This window comes from Agelaius phoeniceus, chromosome 16, assembly GCF_051311805.1.
Source record: "Agelaius phoeniceus isolate bAgePho1 chromosome 16, bAgePho1.hap1, whole genome shotgun sequence".
In the NCBI taxonomy this organism is placed as follows: Eukaryota; Metazoa; Chordata; class Aves; order Passeriformes; family Icteridae; genus Agelaius; species Agelaius phoeniceus.
The window spans coordinates 10143492-10158509 of NC_135280.1; the positions used below are offsets into that span (position 1 = coordinate 10143492).

The window sequence follows — 15018 nt, forward strand, 5'->3', positions numbered from 1 at the left end:
CCAGTTATGTATCAATAATTTGTGTCAATAATGCCTTGTAAGGCACACATTGACCTTTTTCATGCTTTTTTTACTGCTTTCAATATATTTTTCAGTATCCTGGGATATAACTGGTAAAATTTGATACACACATTTGCTCATATGCATCACCCACTTCATGCTAGAAGTTCAGACATTAAATCACATGAGGCAACTGGGGGGAGTGCAATGTTCTGTTCTGATACTTTACTTTGTCCAATAGCTTGAGTTTCCACAAGCAATGGCCCTAAGTGGGGAGCTGTTCTCCAGGCAGACTAAACTGGAACACTTGGACTGTGGTGCAAGTGTAAAAGTCATCATCAACAAGAACATGACTTCACAGGTCAGTCCCCTGTCATCACAGTCTTGTTGCTTGAAGCTTTTGCAGTTTGTACACTCAATGACTACAGTGGAGAGGTGTAAATTGTTAGGGGAACAGTTGACTTTTGATGGTTAGATTTTGTTCTGGCTAGATAGCTACATGGGGTTGGAATAGTTGGCTTGTATTTTGGCTGAAATTCAGAAAACTCTTAATGTCTAATTAAATTGTACTGAAAATTCAATGTAGCTCATATTTTGTTTTGACAGGGTTGGGATAAAAACAGGGAGATCACTTACCCATTACCTTCATAGACAAAACAGGCTCAACTTAGGCAATATTAATTTAATTTATTGCCAAATAAAATTAGTTAGATTATGAGAAACAAAGTTGAGAACTAAAAGCTCCTTTCCCCCTTTGCTCCCTTCTCTGCTTTTGTCCAGGCCCAACTTGTCTGCAGCCTCATTGCTCAGACTGATGTTTCAGTATTGTGTATGATAATCTGAGATCCTTAATGTCCTGCTCTCCTTTTTCTCTGTGTGCAGGCCCAGGCAGCCCTGAAGAGTGATGGTGAAAACAATGTCAATGGCTCCCTTCACCTTCATTCCAATGGAAGGGAAATGCTGATGCTGGAGGTTGATGTGAACAATGAAAAGAGGAGGAATGCCAGAATTGTTGAATTGAGGGCTTCTCTCCATCAGACAGTCCTGACAAATCCAGAATCAGTACAGTTCCAGCTTGTGGGCAAAATGTTTCCATCAAGGTAGAGAAATTGCAATGTTGGTTAATTGGGGAACTGAGGAGTGTTCTGAGATACAAATTTAAATGTAATTACTTTCCTATGGCTGCAGCAAGGCCACTGAGTAATTGCCAGTTCATTTGTTACCCCTATTATTGAAATACTTCTGCTCCTTATGTTTCATAAGTTGGTATAAGTTGTGTTAACGTGTTCTAGATGCTTTTGAAGGACTTTGTTTAGAGAACTTTGAGTGAACAGATAGTACAAGTTATGCCAGTGGAAAAGGGAACTTCCCAGTGTTTATTATAAGATTTTTAAAGTATTGGAGAAACCTCTGAGGTGGCAGAGATGGGAAATAGAAATTTGGCCCTCCAAGTTTCAGCTGATTTTTCAAATTTCACAAAGATGAAAATATGCAATGAAGAATTTTAGAATTTCTGCAGAGGTCCCAGTGTTTACCAATTGGATGGGATAAGGAGAATGAGAAAATAAGAGTTAAAGAAATCAGAAGCTACTACAATTTAGATGAAGGACATTAGATTTACTAGTAATACTAAAAATAGATAAAATATTCCAAGAAGGGTATTTCATGTTGTTCTGCAGTATGCTTGCAGTTCTGGGCTTCCAAAAGTGCATTAATTTGTTTAAATACCAGAGTAAGCCATAAGAGAGAAATTTATTGCAGTTCACAGGAAAGAAAACAGAGCACTTAAAATTTTTGGAATGACAGTTTGTTTAGGGTTTGTTTTACAGGGAGAATACAAACAAAAATAAACTGTTAAATGTTTCTGGAGAACAGCTAAAAGGGTGCAATCTGTACAAACTTCAGTTGCTGACTGATGGAATGAATCTTACTTCCCTGAACTATGTAGTTTTGTTCTTCCCATGGAGTGGATTTTCACTGAAGTTTTACTTGTCATCAGTCTTTCAACAGGGTTCCAATTTCTAGGAGGGATGTCTAACACTATGAAAATTGGAGTGATTGCCTCACTTTTAGGTATTTTGTGTACTATACTTGAGTCTAGAAAGTCAGGCAGTTTAGTGGATATTTTGTTGAAGGCCATGTGAAAATTGTGTCTCAGTCTTATACTTACAACACTGAAAATGGAGCTTTTTGTTGCTCCAGCAGGTTTCCCTAAAAAGCTGTGCCATGTTTCTCCAACACTGTTCAATTCAGGGCCAAGATGCAAAGAAATATTGTTGGTTCATTTACCAAACTCAAATGATGGTGACACTTATAATTATTTTTTAAACTGAATTCTCAAATGCTGCTTTTAAATCAGCACCAAAGAGATATTTCATATTGTGACAGAGAAGGCTTCGTTTCCAACTCAAAATCTCTTCAGCTCTTTCTTTTATTAGGAACCATAACCAAAGCATTCAAGAAATTTAAAGAAAAAATTAGTCTGCCAATCTGTGAACCTTTACTGAGGAATTTATAAAACATCTGGTGGATAGCGTGTGCTGACTGCAAGGCTTCTGATTGCCTGATTCACAGCACTGGAACAAGTGTCCAGAGAGTCTGTGGAGTCTCCATCCTTGGAGATACTCCAAACCTGACCACACACACTCCTGAGCACCCTGCTCTCATTGATCCTGCTTTCAGTGAGGAGGGGTGTCTTGATAATCCTGAATCAATCATAAAAATATCTTACTAGTGATTTTTATGTCTGTCTTTTTAGACTTCTGTTGTCTTCTGACTTGAAGCTTAATGAAAATAGTCTTCACATGGATTTCATGGGAGCCAGGGAGCAGAAAGTTGGTTTTGTTTTGTCCCTAAATGGAAGAGTCCAACACACTTTTACTGGATTAAAGGCCATACCTCATCTCCTTTCTCTGGATGGATTGCTGAAGTGCAAAAGCAACGTTCATGATGGTACTCTTTTCCTTTGTGTTTTGTTCTAACCTGCAGCTATCTAAGGATGCTGTTTAATTTTAATGGAATCCTTCCTGGGCTGCACAATGTATTCAGCTCTGGGGCCCCCAGGAGAAGAGCAATGTGTGCCTGTGTACCACAGAGATGATCAGAGGGCTGGAGCCCCTCTGCTCTGCAGCCAGGCTGCGAGAGTTGAGGTTGTCAGCCTGGAGAAGAAAAGGCTCCAGGGAGACCTTAGAGCCCTTCCAGTACCTAAAGGGGCTCCAAGAGAGCTGGAGAAGCACTTTGGACAAGGGGGAATGTCTTCAAACTGACAGATTGGATATTAGAAAGAAATTAGGTTTAGAGTGGATATTAGAAAGAAATTCTTGTGTGGGTGATCAGACAATGGAACAGGTTGCCCTGAGAAGCTGTGGATGCCCCATCCCTGGAAGTGCTCAGGGCCAGGCTGGACAGGGCTTTGAACAGCCTGGGACAGTGGAAGGTGTCCCTGCCCATGGCAGAGGGGTTGGAACAAGATGGGCTTAAAGGTCTCTTCTATCCTGAACCATTCTGTGATTCTGTATAATGCAGAGCAGAGTACTTAGCTCTGCATTATTATTTCATTCATCATTCATTTCATTATTGTTATTTCATTTCATGCAAAATGAACCATGGGTCATTGGGTTGAGAGTATTTTTCAGTGAACTAACATAATTTGGATTTTTCATGTTTTCCTGGATTGAAGGAAATAGTGGGTGGCCACTTTCCTCTTCTGAAATGTGGGGGCTGACTTGAGAGTTCCACTCCTTTGAATGGCTCCATGGGTGGAGTAGGTCACTGCAGAGCTCTGGAGGGATTGTTTAGCCTGCAATTACACAAGTACTAGGTCACAATCCATCTGTAAATTTTCCTTCAGAGGGAGTGCAGTATATTACAGGGCCTAAGGGCACAAGAAGCTTGGTGAATAAAAAGGAACAGCTGCCAGGAATACTACAATGTAATTTATTTTAAACACAGACACTCACTAGTAGAAAAACCCTCGACACTGAACTGCTTTGCTCTCTAGATTAGGCAAAATTATCTAGTGTAATAAATGGAAATTTTTCTACTTCCTCCTGGTATTAAAGTAATGGTTAATTTATACATTACTTCTGAAACTGTGGCTATTTCTGTCCCAAGAATCTCTCTCCACAGTAATAATTTCTGCCTGTTACAGGTAACATCAATGTGATGGTCAACCAAAGACTGTATGGACTGCATGTCAGGAACAGGAATGTGTTTGGGAACACCACTGTGCACAATCTCACTGTTGCCATGGTTCAGAATGGCAGTCAGGCAATCCCAGGGGAGGCAAGACTGAAAGGACACCTGGAACTGAGTGAAGAGAAGAAAAGGGGGCTAGCTAGCTTCCAGGTGGATGAGAAGGCTCTTTCTGTAGATTTTTTCAATGTCATGGATCATGGGCACAGCAGAGTCAGTGGGACTTTCACACATAATGTCGACTTTTTAAAAGTTGCAGGTAGGAACAACATCTGACTTGATGGTGTGGTCTAACAAGGTGAATTTATCTAAAAGACTTCTGATCAGTGGAAACAGATGAGTTGTGTTTGCTCACACCAGAACAAAATGTGTTCTAGACTTAGCAGCATTCTTTTTAATGTTGTTGATAAAATACCATAAAATGGACATAGAAATAGTTCAAAGAGTTTTGAAGTACTTCAGAGTAAATTATTTCTCTCATGTTCATCTGTGTTCTTGCACAGCATCTAAGCTGACCAGTTCCTCTAAGTGTAGTTTTATGCCAAGTGTTGTTTCCTAAGCAAAGCTGTTGATTTTCATAAACTGAAGTTATCAGTAATTTTGCATGGGTTCCTTTGGAATTTTCTGACAGCTGACTACTGGAGTTGGACACAATACCAATTGATAAATATCCTTTATTAAGAAAAGAAAACTTCTTGATTTCCAGAGTGCATGCTACATTTTAATTTAGCAGTCCCTTTTTAATATGATTTTCACCTGATAGGTAATATCGTTCTATAAATATCAGTAAAATGATCATGCTTTATATAAAGGTGTCTTTTCTTATGAAAAATTACAGAAGGCTTCTTTTGATCTGTAATAGATTTCTGTAGTCTGTAATGACAACCCAGAAGTGCTGTGTTGATTTTACTTCCTCCCCTGTCAATAGGGTTGCCTTTGGATGGCATTCTTACAGCCACGTGTGAGCATGGCACAGGAAATCACACCATTGCCATAGCCCTGCAGAGTGGCAGTGAAAGGATGGTTGCTGTGTTTGAGGGGCACAGTGTAGCCACAGAGCCTCCAACATCCCAGCTGTCTGTGAGCTTAAAGCACAACATCTCAAAGATAAAGGAACATGGGATCCCTTTTGTTTTAGAAGCTGCTGGCTATTATGAGGTAAGAAGAGTTCTGCCTGTGAAAGTTTAATTTCTGGCAGGACCATTTGTGTATATATAATAACTCTAGGCTTTTCCTGTGCACTCTATATATTTATTTTAGAAGCTGCTCTGTTTTTGAGATGTACTAAATTACTGAGTGAAAGAAAGTTATTGTCTGCCTCCTTGTCATACTGTGGACCTCTCATCTGAGCTCTTAGAGCTGGATCTAGACTAAATGAGATACTCCATTCAGTTCTCATTTAAGTGAAATGCTTTGCTGCATATGAACATATGTCTTGTCCAATTTTATCTTTCCCCTATAAATGGGAAGTTGACCAGCAGGCCTAAGGCTTGCATCTGGTACTGGATTTAACTGGGCCTGGTGTCATCCTTTGGATGGCTGCTAAAGAGCAGAACAGTGTTTAACATGGCTTTCCCTTTGGAAATTCCTACCCACAGAAGCATTATGGACCATGATTCCTGATACGGTGTTGCTTGGCCACTGTTCTCTGTATCTGCATTTCTGCTATAGATCTGTGAATGTTACAGCTCTCTTGCATTGCAGATTATCTTTTCATAAAAGAAGGGTTCAAATACTTTGCTATCTCAGACATCCTCTGAAAGGCTCAAGTCACTCACATGCTCATATTTGGGTGGCTTCAACCACTGTGGTAGGGTGAGACACAGAGGTGTGCAAAGAATTCTAAACAGTTCCTTTGCCTTGTTTTTTAATAGTTCCAGTGCTTTAATTGTGCCTGAGGGGTCAAATCCTTCCGGGTGCTGAATGCTCTCAATATGTTTTGGAGCCAGAAGGAATTATTGATACACTGCATTTAGAAGGTCTGGCATAACACTACAATCTCTATTTGAAATGAGGCTGCCTTGATGAATTTGCACTTTTATTTTACCAGTGCTGCCTCCCTGACACGGGCTGTGATGTTTAAGCACAGTGTAACACATTCTGCCTTTCCCAGTTGTTGCTGGGATGTTGTTGTTTGTTTCTTTCCATGATTTGGTTTCTTTTGTGCCTAGAATTTCTCCAGAAAGATTGCTGCAGGGATAACAACCACAGTGGAGACAGAGCAGCTCAAGATTGAAATAGAGAAGGAAACCACTGACACTGCTATGGAAATTTCTCTTTCACTTCACCATGACGTGGGAGGACTGATGGACATTGTTCCACATGTACTAGAGGTTTGCAGAAATCCTGCCATTTATTGTAATGTATTTAGTGCACTAAACACTAAACTGTTTATCTTTTTGAAACAGAACTCTAACTTTTAATCTATGTTTTGGTGCCTTCATCCATTTGATCCTTAAAGCAGTCTTGTAACTTGCTCCTTTGAATTTTAGTCCTACCTGCTTTTCTTCATTTTCTGAATGTGCTTTGTTGACAACATCAACAGGTTGCTTGCAGTGGAGAATCTGCTAACAAACAACTTTCTGGCCTTTGCAATGGTGCAATTGCATTTCATCATTTTGAGGTATTTGCTTCATTTATAAACTTTGCTCTCAACAGCATAGTGTCTTAACTACTATGGAAGGAATAAGTACTGAAAGTGTCAGATACGTAGAAATGGATTTGAGCTTCCTGGAAGTTTTGTGTGCACTTTCAAATATTTTCATTAATAAGTGCTTTGGGTTTTCCTCCTGTTATTTCTATTATGGAACTCCAAAATAAAGATTTGAGTCCATCTCTCTGTTGGTTTCAGCATTTATAATTATGTAGGATGAATACAAAGTGGTGTAGGGAACAGTTCTCTTCAAGTAATATGAGCTTTTAAAAACAGTATGTGACCTGACAGGAAAGCAAACTTGACCACAGTTTTCTGTAATTTTTCAGACTCCAGCAAGAATTTCACTGAATGGGTCAATATTTACCAGCAACTTTACTGTCATCCTCTTTGGACATGTTTCCTTTCACGGTGTATTTGCCTGCCTACAACTCTATGCCACCAGTAACACCCATCCTCATTTAGAAATCAACTTCCAGCATTCTTTGCCTTCACTTCATTCTCTGGGAATTGCCAGAGAGAACCAACTGAAGGTGTCAGCCATGAGAAGTGACAAGTACAAGGGCATCCTTGGTATTGTCCTTGGGCCTTGCACTTTGGAAGCTGATGGGGAAGTGAGCCTGGCAGGCAATGAGACAGGATGGGTGCTTGCCTTTACAAACAAGTGCGTCAGTCTAGAGGTAAGCCCAGATTGTTGTTTTCTGCATGCCCTTCCAGTCTGTGTATTTCAGATCACTGAGTCACAGAAAACTGTCTCCTGATACATTTATGGATAGGCCAAATTTGGTCATTAAAGTTCTTACAGAGCAATGAGTCAGAGCATTTGCAGGGGGAAGTGGTAATTTGGAGTAATACAGTGGTAGGTGTTGCCATCAAAATGTTGCTTAATAATAGTTTATTAATTAAAAAAAACTTTTGTCCTGAAATCTAGTGAAACACATGTCCTTTCAGTTTGGAATTGTGGAGGTTAAGATTTTTCTTCTACATTAGTTATGAGAAGATTATTCGAGGATTTATTCTTCTTTCCCCCCTCCCCCCATTTAGCTTTTTTTCAGGTTCTTCACAGAGAAATTTCTGATTTCTCTCTGAATCAAGCTGTCTGGTATGGTCCTTTCCAAACACAGATTGTTTCAGAAAGAAGGAATGCTTTCTCATGAATTAGGAACAAATGAGCAGACAGTTGCTTTGCTTTGTGTGTTTTAAATTGTGTAATCTTTTCTGTTGCAGAGGGTGGGATTGCCTCGTGCTGCAGTCTTGGGGGGCTCATTTCAACAGAACATCTGCAACGTGGGCTTGTTAATGAACCTGCAGTGTGATGGCAGAGCAGTGGATGTGCAGATAGACACCTCCTGCCAGCATGAATACACACTCCAAGGGATGCTCAGGCATTCGTTTCCCTGGCTCAGCCAGCTTGGGCTGCCTTCTGAAAACTCAGTCCTGTTCTCTGCAGCCACAGACTCCACCACAGAGGGCATTTTCCTGCTGCAGGCTGGCAGATGCAGACTGAGGGCCAGAGGAGATCTCTGTATTCAGAATAAAGCTGACTGGACACTGGAAACAGAAACAGAATGTCAACTTCTGCAGGTAGCTCTGGGAAGCTTTTAAAGAGAGTTTGGGGATCAAATGAAAGCCCTGCGGGTTTTAGCTAACATGACTCTGCTGGAGTGTTGGGAAGGCACTCTAAGGGCACGCCTGTCCCACAGCATTAGGCAAAGGCAGTGCCACACATCCTGCTCCAGGTGCTCTCTGGGACTGAGATCAGTTCAGCCTTTGCTCATTGTTGCCTTTGCAGGCCGACACTGCCCTCTAAGGCTGAACAGTAATATCGGCCTGAACTCTGCCAGAAATACATTCCCTGGTCTGTGAGCATTTATCAAAAGAGAACTTCCTTGGTTTTTACAGTTAGCCTCACTGACTACATTGGAAAGAATGACTATTGCAAAATCTGGGTTTTTTCCTAGATGTTCATAGGCATTTATATTTTGCTTTCAAATCCTCAAACTGAGTAACTTCCTCAACTACAAAGTGGCAACATAAAAATGACAGCAAAGTTGTTGAGAAAAAGGAATGAAAACACCTTAAAATATTTTAAAACACTAGAATTTTCAGTGTTTGTAGAAATCCTTTGACAGAATGGGAAGAAACCTTTCATTTGGGATGTTGCACAAGACAAGCTGGAAGTTTAATTATTAAAAAAACCAAACCTTCTACAACCAGGTGCAAGAATGTCTGTTAGGCCTATGATTTTTTGTACATTAATTTGTTTGAAAACTGAGATTGGTGTGGTCTGGATGAAGCATAGAATGTTTAGTAAACTTTGCCAATCTGAAGAAACAGGTATTTTGTGGTTTTTTGTAAATGTAAAACTTCATAAACATGCAGAAGTTGTGAATTCTGCAGGACAGTCCTTAAATCTTCCATCAGGTCCTATTCATGAAAAATCTTTCTTGTTTAGGGGGAGAAAAATGGCAGCTTGGGAGGTTGTAGGTTTTGTCTCTGATATTGTATCATATAATATACACTTGTCTTAAAATGTTTGTATATTGCAAAGGATTTTTTGTTTAAATCTTGATAGGATCTCAGTTTCCCAACTCAGTCCCGGCTCACAGGATCCATTCAGAAGGACAAGTGCCAGGCAGAGCTGCTCTCTGTCCTGCAAACAGGAGGCAAAACCGCCCGTCTTGAAGTGAGAGCAGAGTGCAAGCCAAAGCTGGCTCTGGAAATTCAGTTCAGGCATGACCTCCCCCAGCTGAGGGAAATCCCAAGGGAAAATGAGCTGTCCATCACTGCACGGAAACACTTAAAATATCTCATTGGAGCTGGAATGAAACTGGGGGCCTGTGAGCTTCAAATGAATGGGGACTTTGACCCTGAAAAGAACCTGCAGTGGAAAATGCTAATAGAAAACAAATGCCAAGCAATTCAGGTATGGAGAAGAATTTTCTCCTTTAATGTTGAATTTATACATCTAACTAGTATAATGCTTTATATCTGCTAAAGTCAAAAGACAATAATCTAGGTACTTCAAAGAAGTAGCAGAGAAATAATAAAAACATTGTCTTTAAATGTTGCATCTTACTTCTGGAGCCAGTCATTCACTGTTTTTTCATATGGCATAAACCAAATTTTCTGTTAATCAGTACCTGCAGATGATGGACTTTCTTGTACTAGCTCTGATGTATTTTCTAAAAGATGGTGGAGAACTCTGAAAGGTTTTTCTGTTCAGAAATTATGATTATTCAAAGTTGTCTCCCAAGATTTCTGAAACATCCTGTACCTATGCTGCCTGATATACTTGATTTTACAGCTAGGTGATTAAAGTTACTATTAGGAATTAAGTTTCAGAGCTATAATGCATTTGTGGTTAAGTGCTAAAGTGGTGATTTTTAAAAGTTTTTTCTTTCTTTTACAGGATCTTGGAGCACCAATGAAAATTGATGGCTCAGGCTATCTTTTGATGGATAAAATGAGCCTAGACTCACAGACACTGATCACTGTTGATGAAAGTAAATTCCGAGGACTCTTTATACTAAAAGTCACTGATGTGAGTGCCCTGCAGGCTGTTGGAGTGTGTGAACAAAGCACTCAGTAATGTACTCTAACCTGTGTTATTTGGAACAAAGAGTCAAGCCTAAGTAATAAATGCCAGAATAAAAATGAAATAATAAAATCTTTGAAAATCTGGCACCTTCAATGTGCAGTAACTGATGCATAGGATAATAGGATATAGGCTCTTCCTGAATAATTTCCTTGTTATGCTCTTTATGTGTAAATTTTTGTTGTTTGTATTCTACTGTTGGATGTTCTTTACATCACTGTGATTTAGTCTGCAAAATAATAGGCAGTGATTAATGGAGACACTGCTGTTTGTTTATTCAGTGAGACAGCAACACAGGGAAGGCTGTGAATCTCTTGCTTTTCTGTTGACAATTACAAGTTTGGATTCTCTTGTCATCAGAGCAAGAGAGCAGAGAACAACACAAGTACCTGTTTCTGTGCCATAGAGATACAGCATAGCTAGTGGGAGTTTAATTCATGTTAAATGTAGGACAGACAGATTTCTGGTTTGAGCTCTGTACTGCAGTGATCTTTGGGTTCTACATGTGCTTTGCTCTCTGTGCTGTGAAATGTTAACAGGAAAGGCAAGAGCTGGATGCAGTGCTAACCCATAACATCCAAGGAGCTGCTGACATTGGCATTCCCATGAGGATGTTACTTGATGTGATATCAGAAAAAACCAGTGACTTCTATAAAGGATTTATTCATTTCTGTGTGAACAATAAGCAAGTAAGTGTCTTCTCCATATGAGTAATACGTGAAATAGAAGTTGAAGTAGCTAATTGATTTGGTAAATATTGTTTCTGCAGACAATCCAAATGCAATACTTAGCTGGGGCTGGGTTAGTTCTAAAGGCTTTAATTAAATGAAGGCAGTATCTTTCAGCCAGTCCTTTTGTCCTTCTGTGCAAATGCTCCTTGCAACAAATTTGACATCAGCAATGATCCTTGACTCTCGTTTGTAAATGATCTCAAACCTTCCTTATCAAGAATCTTCACTTGGTGCAGCATATTCCCTTTTACAGTATAAAGCTGTGACTTCTACAAAAATTAGATAATTCTTCACCATAAAGTTTTCATTGTTTTCGTAATTTTATTCTAATGTGTAATTAGTCCAATGATTATGGTTATTCAGAGAAGTCTCCATGTCAGAGATGTGCCACAGTTAACTTTTGTCATATTTACTTGAACTGAGCAGATTACAGAAGAACTGAACTTTGTCCAGAAGTTGGATGTTGTGTCTCTTAACTACAAACTTACTCATAACATAGACACATTGAAGACTTTGCAAATAAAAGACAGGATTGAGTTGCAGGTAGGTTATGAACCTGGAGCCATGGCACAAGGGGGACAGCAGCTGGGGGAGTGAGATGGCAAAGGGCAGCAGGTGCAGATGGGACTTTACATGTTTGCTGTTTTGGGGAAGGGGAGTCCAGGTGCTCCCTTTGTTCTTGAGGGGAGTCCAGAAGCTCAGTTTGTTCTCATGGGAGAAAAGTTTAGACCAGGACTTTGCACAGGCCTGGGGCTGGAGGTTGCTCCCAGTGTGGAGTGAGAGGAGGGCACTGCATCTGTGGGTGTGACAGAGCTGCAGTGTCCCCTGGACACACAGGGCAGAGGGGAGCATTGCTGGGATTTCACTGGGTCCTTTCCAAATGGTATTTTCCTTCTGAAATTCCTATTACCATTGCCATTACCTGGCATATTTTCTAATCTGATAAACACAAGGCTTATTATCCATGTAACTGAATAGCATTAAAGCATGGCCATACTTGAGAATACATGTTAAATGGTTGAATTCTAAAATAAAAGGGACACTTATAACTATGTTGTGTTGTGTTATAAAATGATACAAGATGCATCTTTGACACCTCTTTGGGGCTATACTGTCTCAACCAAAGAAAGAACCCTGACCAGCAGGGGCTTTAACTTCTACAATTCTGTCTATTCACAATTTACTTTTGTTTCACACAGGCTATCTTGAACCTCAAAGTCACCAGGAGCTTTAGTTTGAAAGTGCTTTATGGTGCTCACCTAACAGTTCTTGAAGGACAAATTCAGGAGTTTGACACAAGTACCAATATAACAGGGAATTTCCATCACTCTTTGCCATGGCTGCTACAAGCCAGAGTCCCATCATCTTTACAGGTAATTTTGGGGTTTTGTTGTTTTGTTTGTTTGTTTTTAATTATAATTATTGTCTTGTATAAAGATGTAATTCAAGTTCATGGCTTGAATGAAAACTTCCATTTTGTATGGTACAGGATGGAAGCTGAGATTTTCTCATATTTACAAACTGTGGATGCCTAAAACCTGAACTACTTAAAAAGCAAGTTTCTCCTTGTCTGCTTTCTGAATGAGATTCTTCCATTGTGATCAGTGGTAGTAGAGTGGGTACTGGTGATATTGTAACTCTACAGGACAGCTTGAGCACATTGCACCAGGGACTGGAGTATTGCTCCTGTGCTCTTTAGTGGGAATTTTATACTGAAAGAAGTATTTCTTTGGGTGCTATTTTGAGAGAAGTACTGGAGTAGCTACTATCTGGTAAATATTGTCACTAGGTGTATTTTAAGTATCCTTTATAAGAAGGAAGTTGTGTTTGTGGGATAAAAAAGAACTTAATGAAAATTTGCCATAGATCAGTAAGGCTGGCATGGCTTGACATTCATTCAGTTGAATGAGCTTCATACTTGAAAGATGATTAATGAAAGACCAAGAGACATTTTGTGAATGTGGACATAAGTGCAGACTAGACAGAACTTTCTTTCACTTCCATTTACTCCTGTCTTAAAACTAAATACTATATAAATATTGTTTTGAGAACTTATATTTACATGTCATTTTTAGATAGATGTGGTTTTTCAAGGGAGAAACACTACTCAAGAGAGATATGTGCACATTGCAGCTGGAGAAACATCAATCACATACATCATAAACTCCAATTATGTTGGCCACCAAGTGGATCTGTTCTGCCAGAGCGTGCACAGCAGTGAGGTACTCCAGGCTTCTGGCTACCCTAAGGCAATCAACTTGATTTTCAGTTTACAGAAATCAGGTGGGTACCTGCCATTCCTGGCTGGGTTTTTATTCTATAATAGCTCTATGAGGATTTTTCAGCTGTTCCTTCAACAGGTTACAAACTGACTAAGATTTGCTGGTAGTACCTAAAAAGAGGCTTTATCTTGTTTGTAAGTGAACTTGTCATCCTGAAACTGCATCTGTGATTAGCTGATGGAGCCAGCCTACCCTCAAAGCTTGTCCTGGCATAAATCCTGTCTGCATATCTCTCTCACACTGTGATCAGGTACCTTAAGTGCCCCCAAGGGAATACATTCATGTTGAAGAAAAACTCAACAACTGTGAGAGCACCAAAGGGCAGGAATTACTGAGGTTATCAGGCACTGAATCAATACTGATGTGAGTGGCATCAGATCCTTTCACCCATTCAGAAAAAAGCAACAGGACAAGAGGTTGTTCTCAGGACAGCCACAGTCACCATGTGATTTCCACCACAAACTCACCATTTCTGTGGGTTTTGTCTTACCTTAAAGAATTTGCAGGGTTGCATGTCTCTTATCTCACTTTGATCTTTTAGCAGTTTTGTATTTTCCTTTTCAAAAATGAAAAGCTGGTAGGACAGTGGGGAAAGGTGTTCAGGTCATGCTCTTTGGGCATTGTTGAGCTGCTGCTGCTGGAACCAAAGGAGTCACTGGAGGTCAGAACAGCTCAGAGCTCTTCCCTGGAAGAAGCTGTTCCAGGCCAGGGATGCAGTTGCTGTATGGATTAGTCAGCTCTAGCTGCACAAACACATTCCTGACAGGAACTAACTTGTCACTTCACACTGGATGTGGGTACACAAACTCTGTTACCACAAGACTTTGTAAGGACAAATTTCAAGGACATCCAGAAAAACTCTGCCCTCCTCCAACCACTGGCTGAAGTTCTTATAATCCTGAATGATGACTTTGTCTTGATGAATGTATTAAGCTAAAAGCTGGCTGGGTTGATGTTATGCAGGCAGTACTGAAATTTCTCAAAAATTAGCTGCTCAAATTGGCACTATTTTGTCCCTTCTATATAGAAAACAAAGCCAAGACTGTCTGTGAAATCCAGTATGATGAGAAAGATGTAACTGTGACTGTGGATGTTGACACAGACTTGGAACTCTTTGGTATATTTGTGTTCATGGCAGAGGTGAAGCATTCAATATCCCTTCTCCATCACCTGGGACTTCCCTTCTTTTTTAAGGTAATGCACCTCAAAACTTTTGCTGTGCTTTGATGAAAGCTGTCACTTGAGTTACAATTGCATTAATCCAGAGCACTTCCAGTGGCCTCAGTGAAATTACTCCAGGTTTATATATAAGTGCAGCTGAGAGCTGACTTGGCCCAATTTATCTGAATCCTCATTTAACTTAAGTACAAAGATAGTGCTCTGTTTCTAAGGAGCCTGGTCAGGTACCTGAAATCCCCATTTCCAGGGTTAATCATTTCAGGAAGGCATGTATTTACTGTCACTTTGCAGCTGATAGGGCTCATAAAAGTAGAAAGAACTTTTGGTAGAAAACAGCTCTCCTCCATACCTAGAGAACTCCTTGCCTTGGCTAAACCACTT

The 15018-nt window shown here is 40.0% G+C and overlaps 1 protein-coding gene across 1 annotated transcript in view; it reads left to right on the top strand.

Annotated features, from left to right (window-relative positions):
* LOC143695376 (uncharacterized) overlaps nucleotides 1–15018 on the top strand; it is a 73764-nt gene that overhangs the window by 35861 nt on the left and 22885 nt on the right. Inside the window, exons 36-47 of the mRNA XM_077187049.1 lie at nucleotides 242–361; nucleotides 883–1100; nucleotides 2759–2952; nucleotides 4151–4453; nucleotides 5123–5352; nucleotides 6366–6527; nucleotides 7177–7527; nucleotides 10260–10391; nucleotides 10985–11134; nucleotides 11603–11719; nucleotides 13351–13459; nucleotides 14486–14652. Coding sequence (XP_077043164.1) covers nucleotides 242–361; nucleotides 883–1100; nucleotides 2759–2952; nucleotides 4151–4453; nucleotides 5123–5352; nucleotides 6366–6527; nucleotides 7177–7527; nucleotides 10260–10391; nucleotides 10985–11134; nucleotides 11603–11719; nucleotides 13351–13459; nucleotides 14486–14652 — 2253 coding nt within the window. The remainder of the gene's footprint in view (nucleotides 1–241; nucleotides 362–882; nucleotides 1101–2758; nucleotides 2953–4150; nucleotides 4454–5122; nucleotides 5353–6365; nucleotides 6528–7176; nucleotides 7528–10259; nucleotides 10392–10984; nucleotides 11135–11602; nucleotides 11720–13350; nucleotides 13460–14485; nucleotides 14653–15018) is intronic.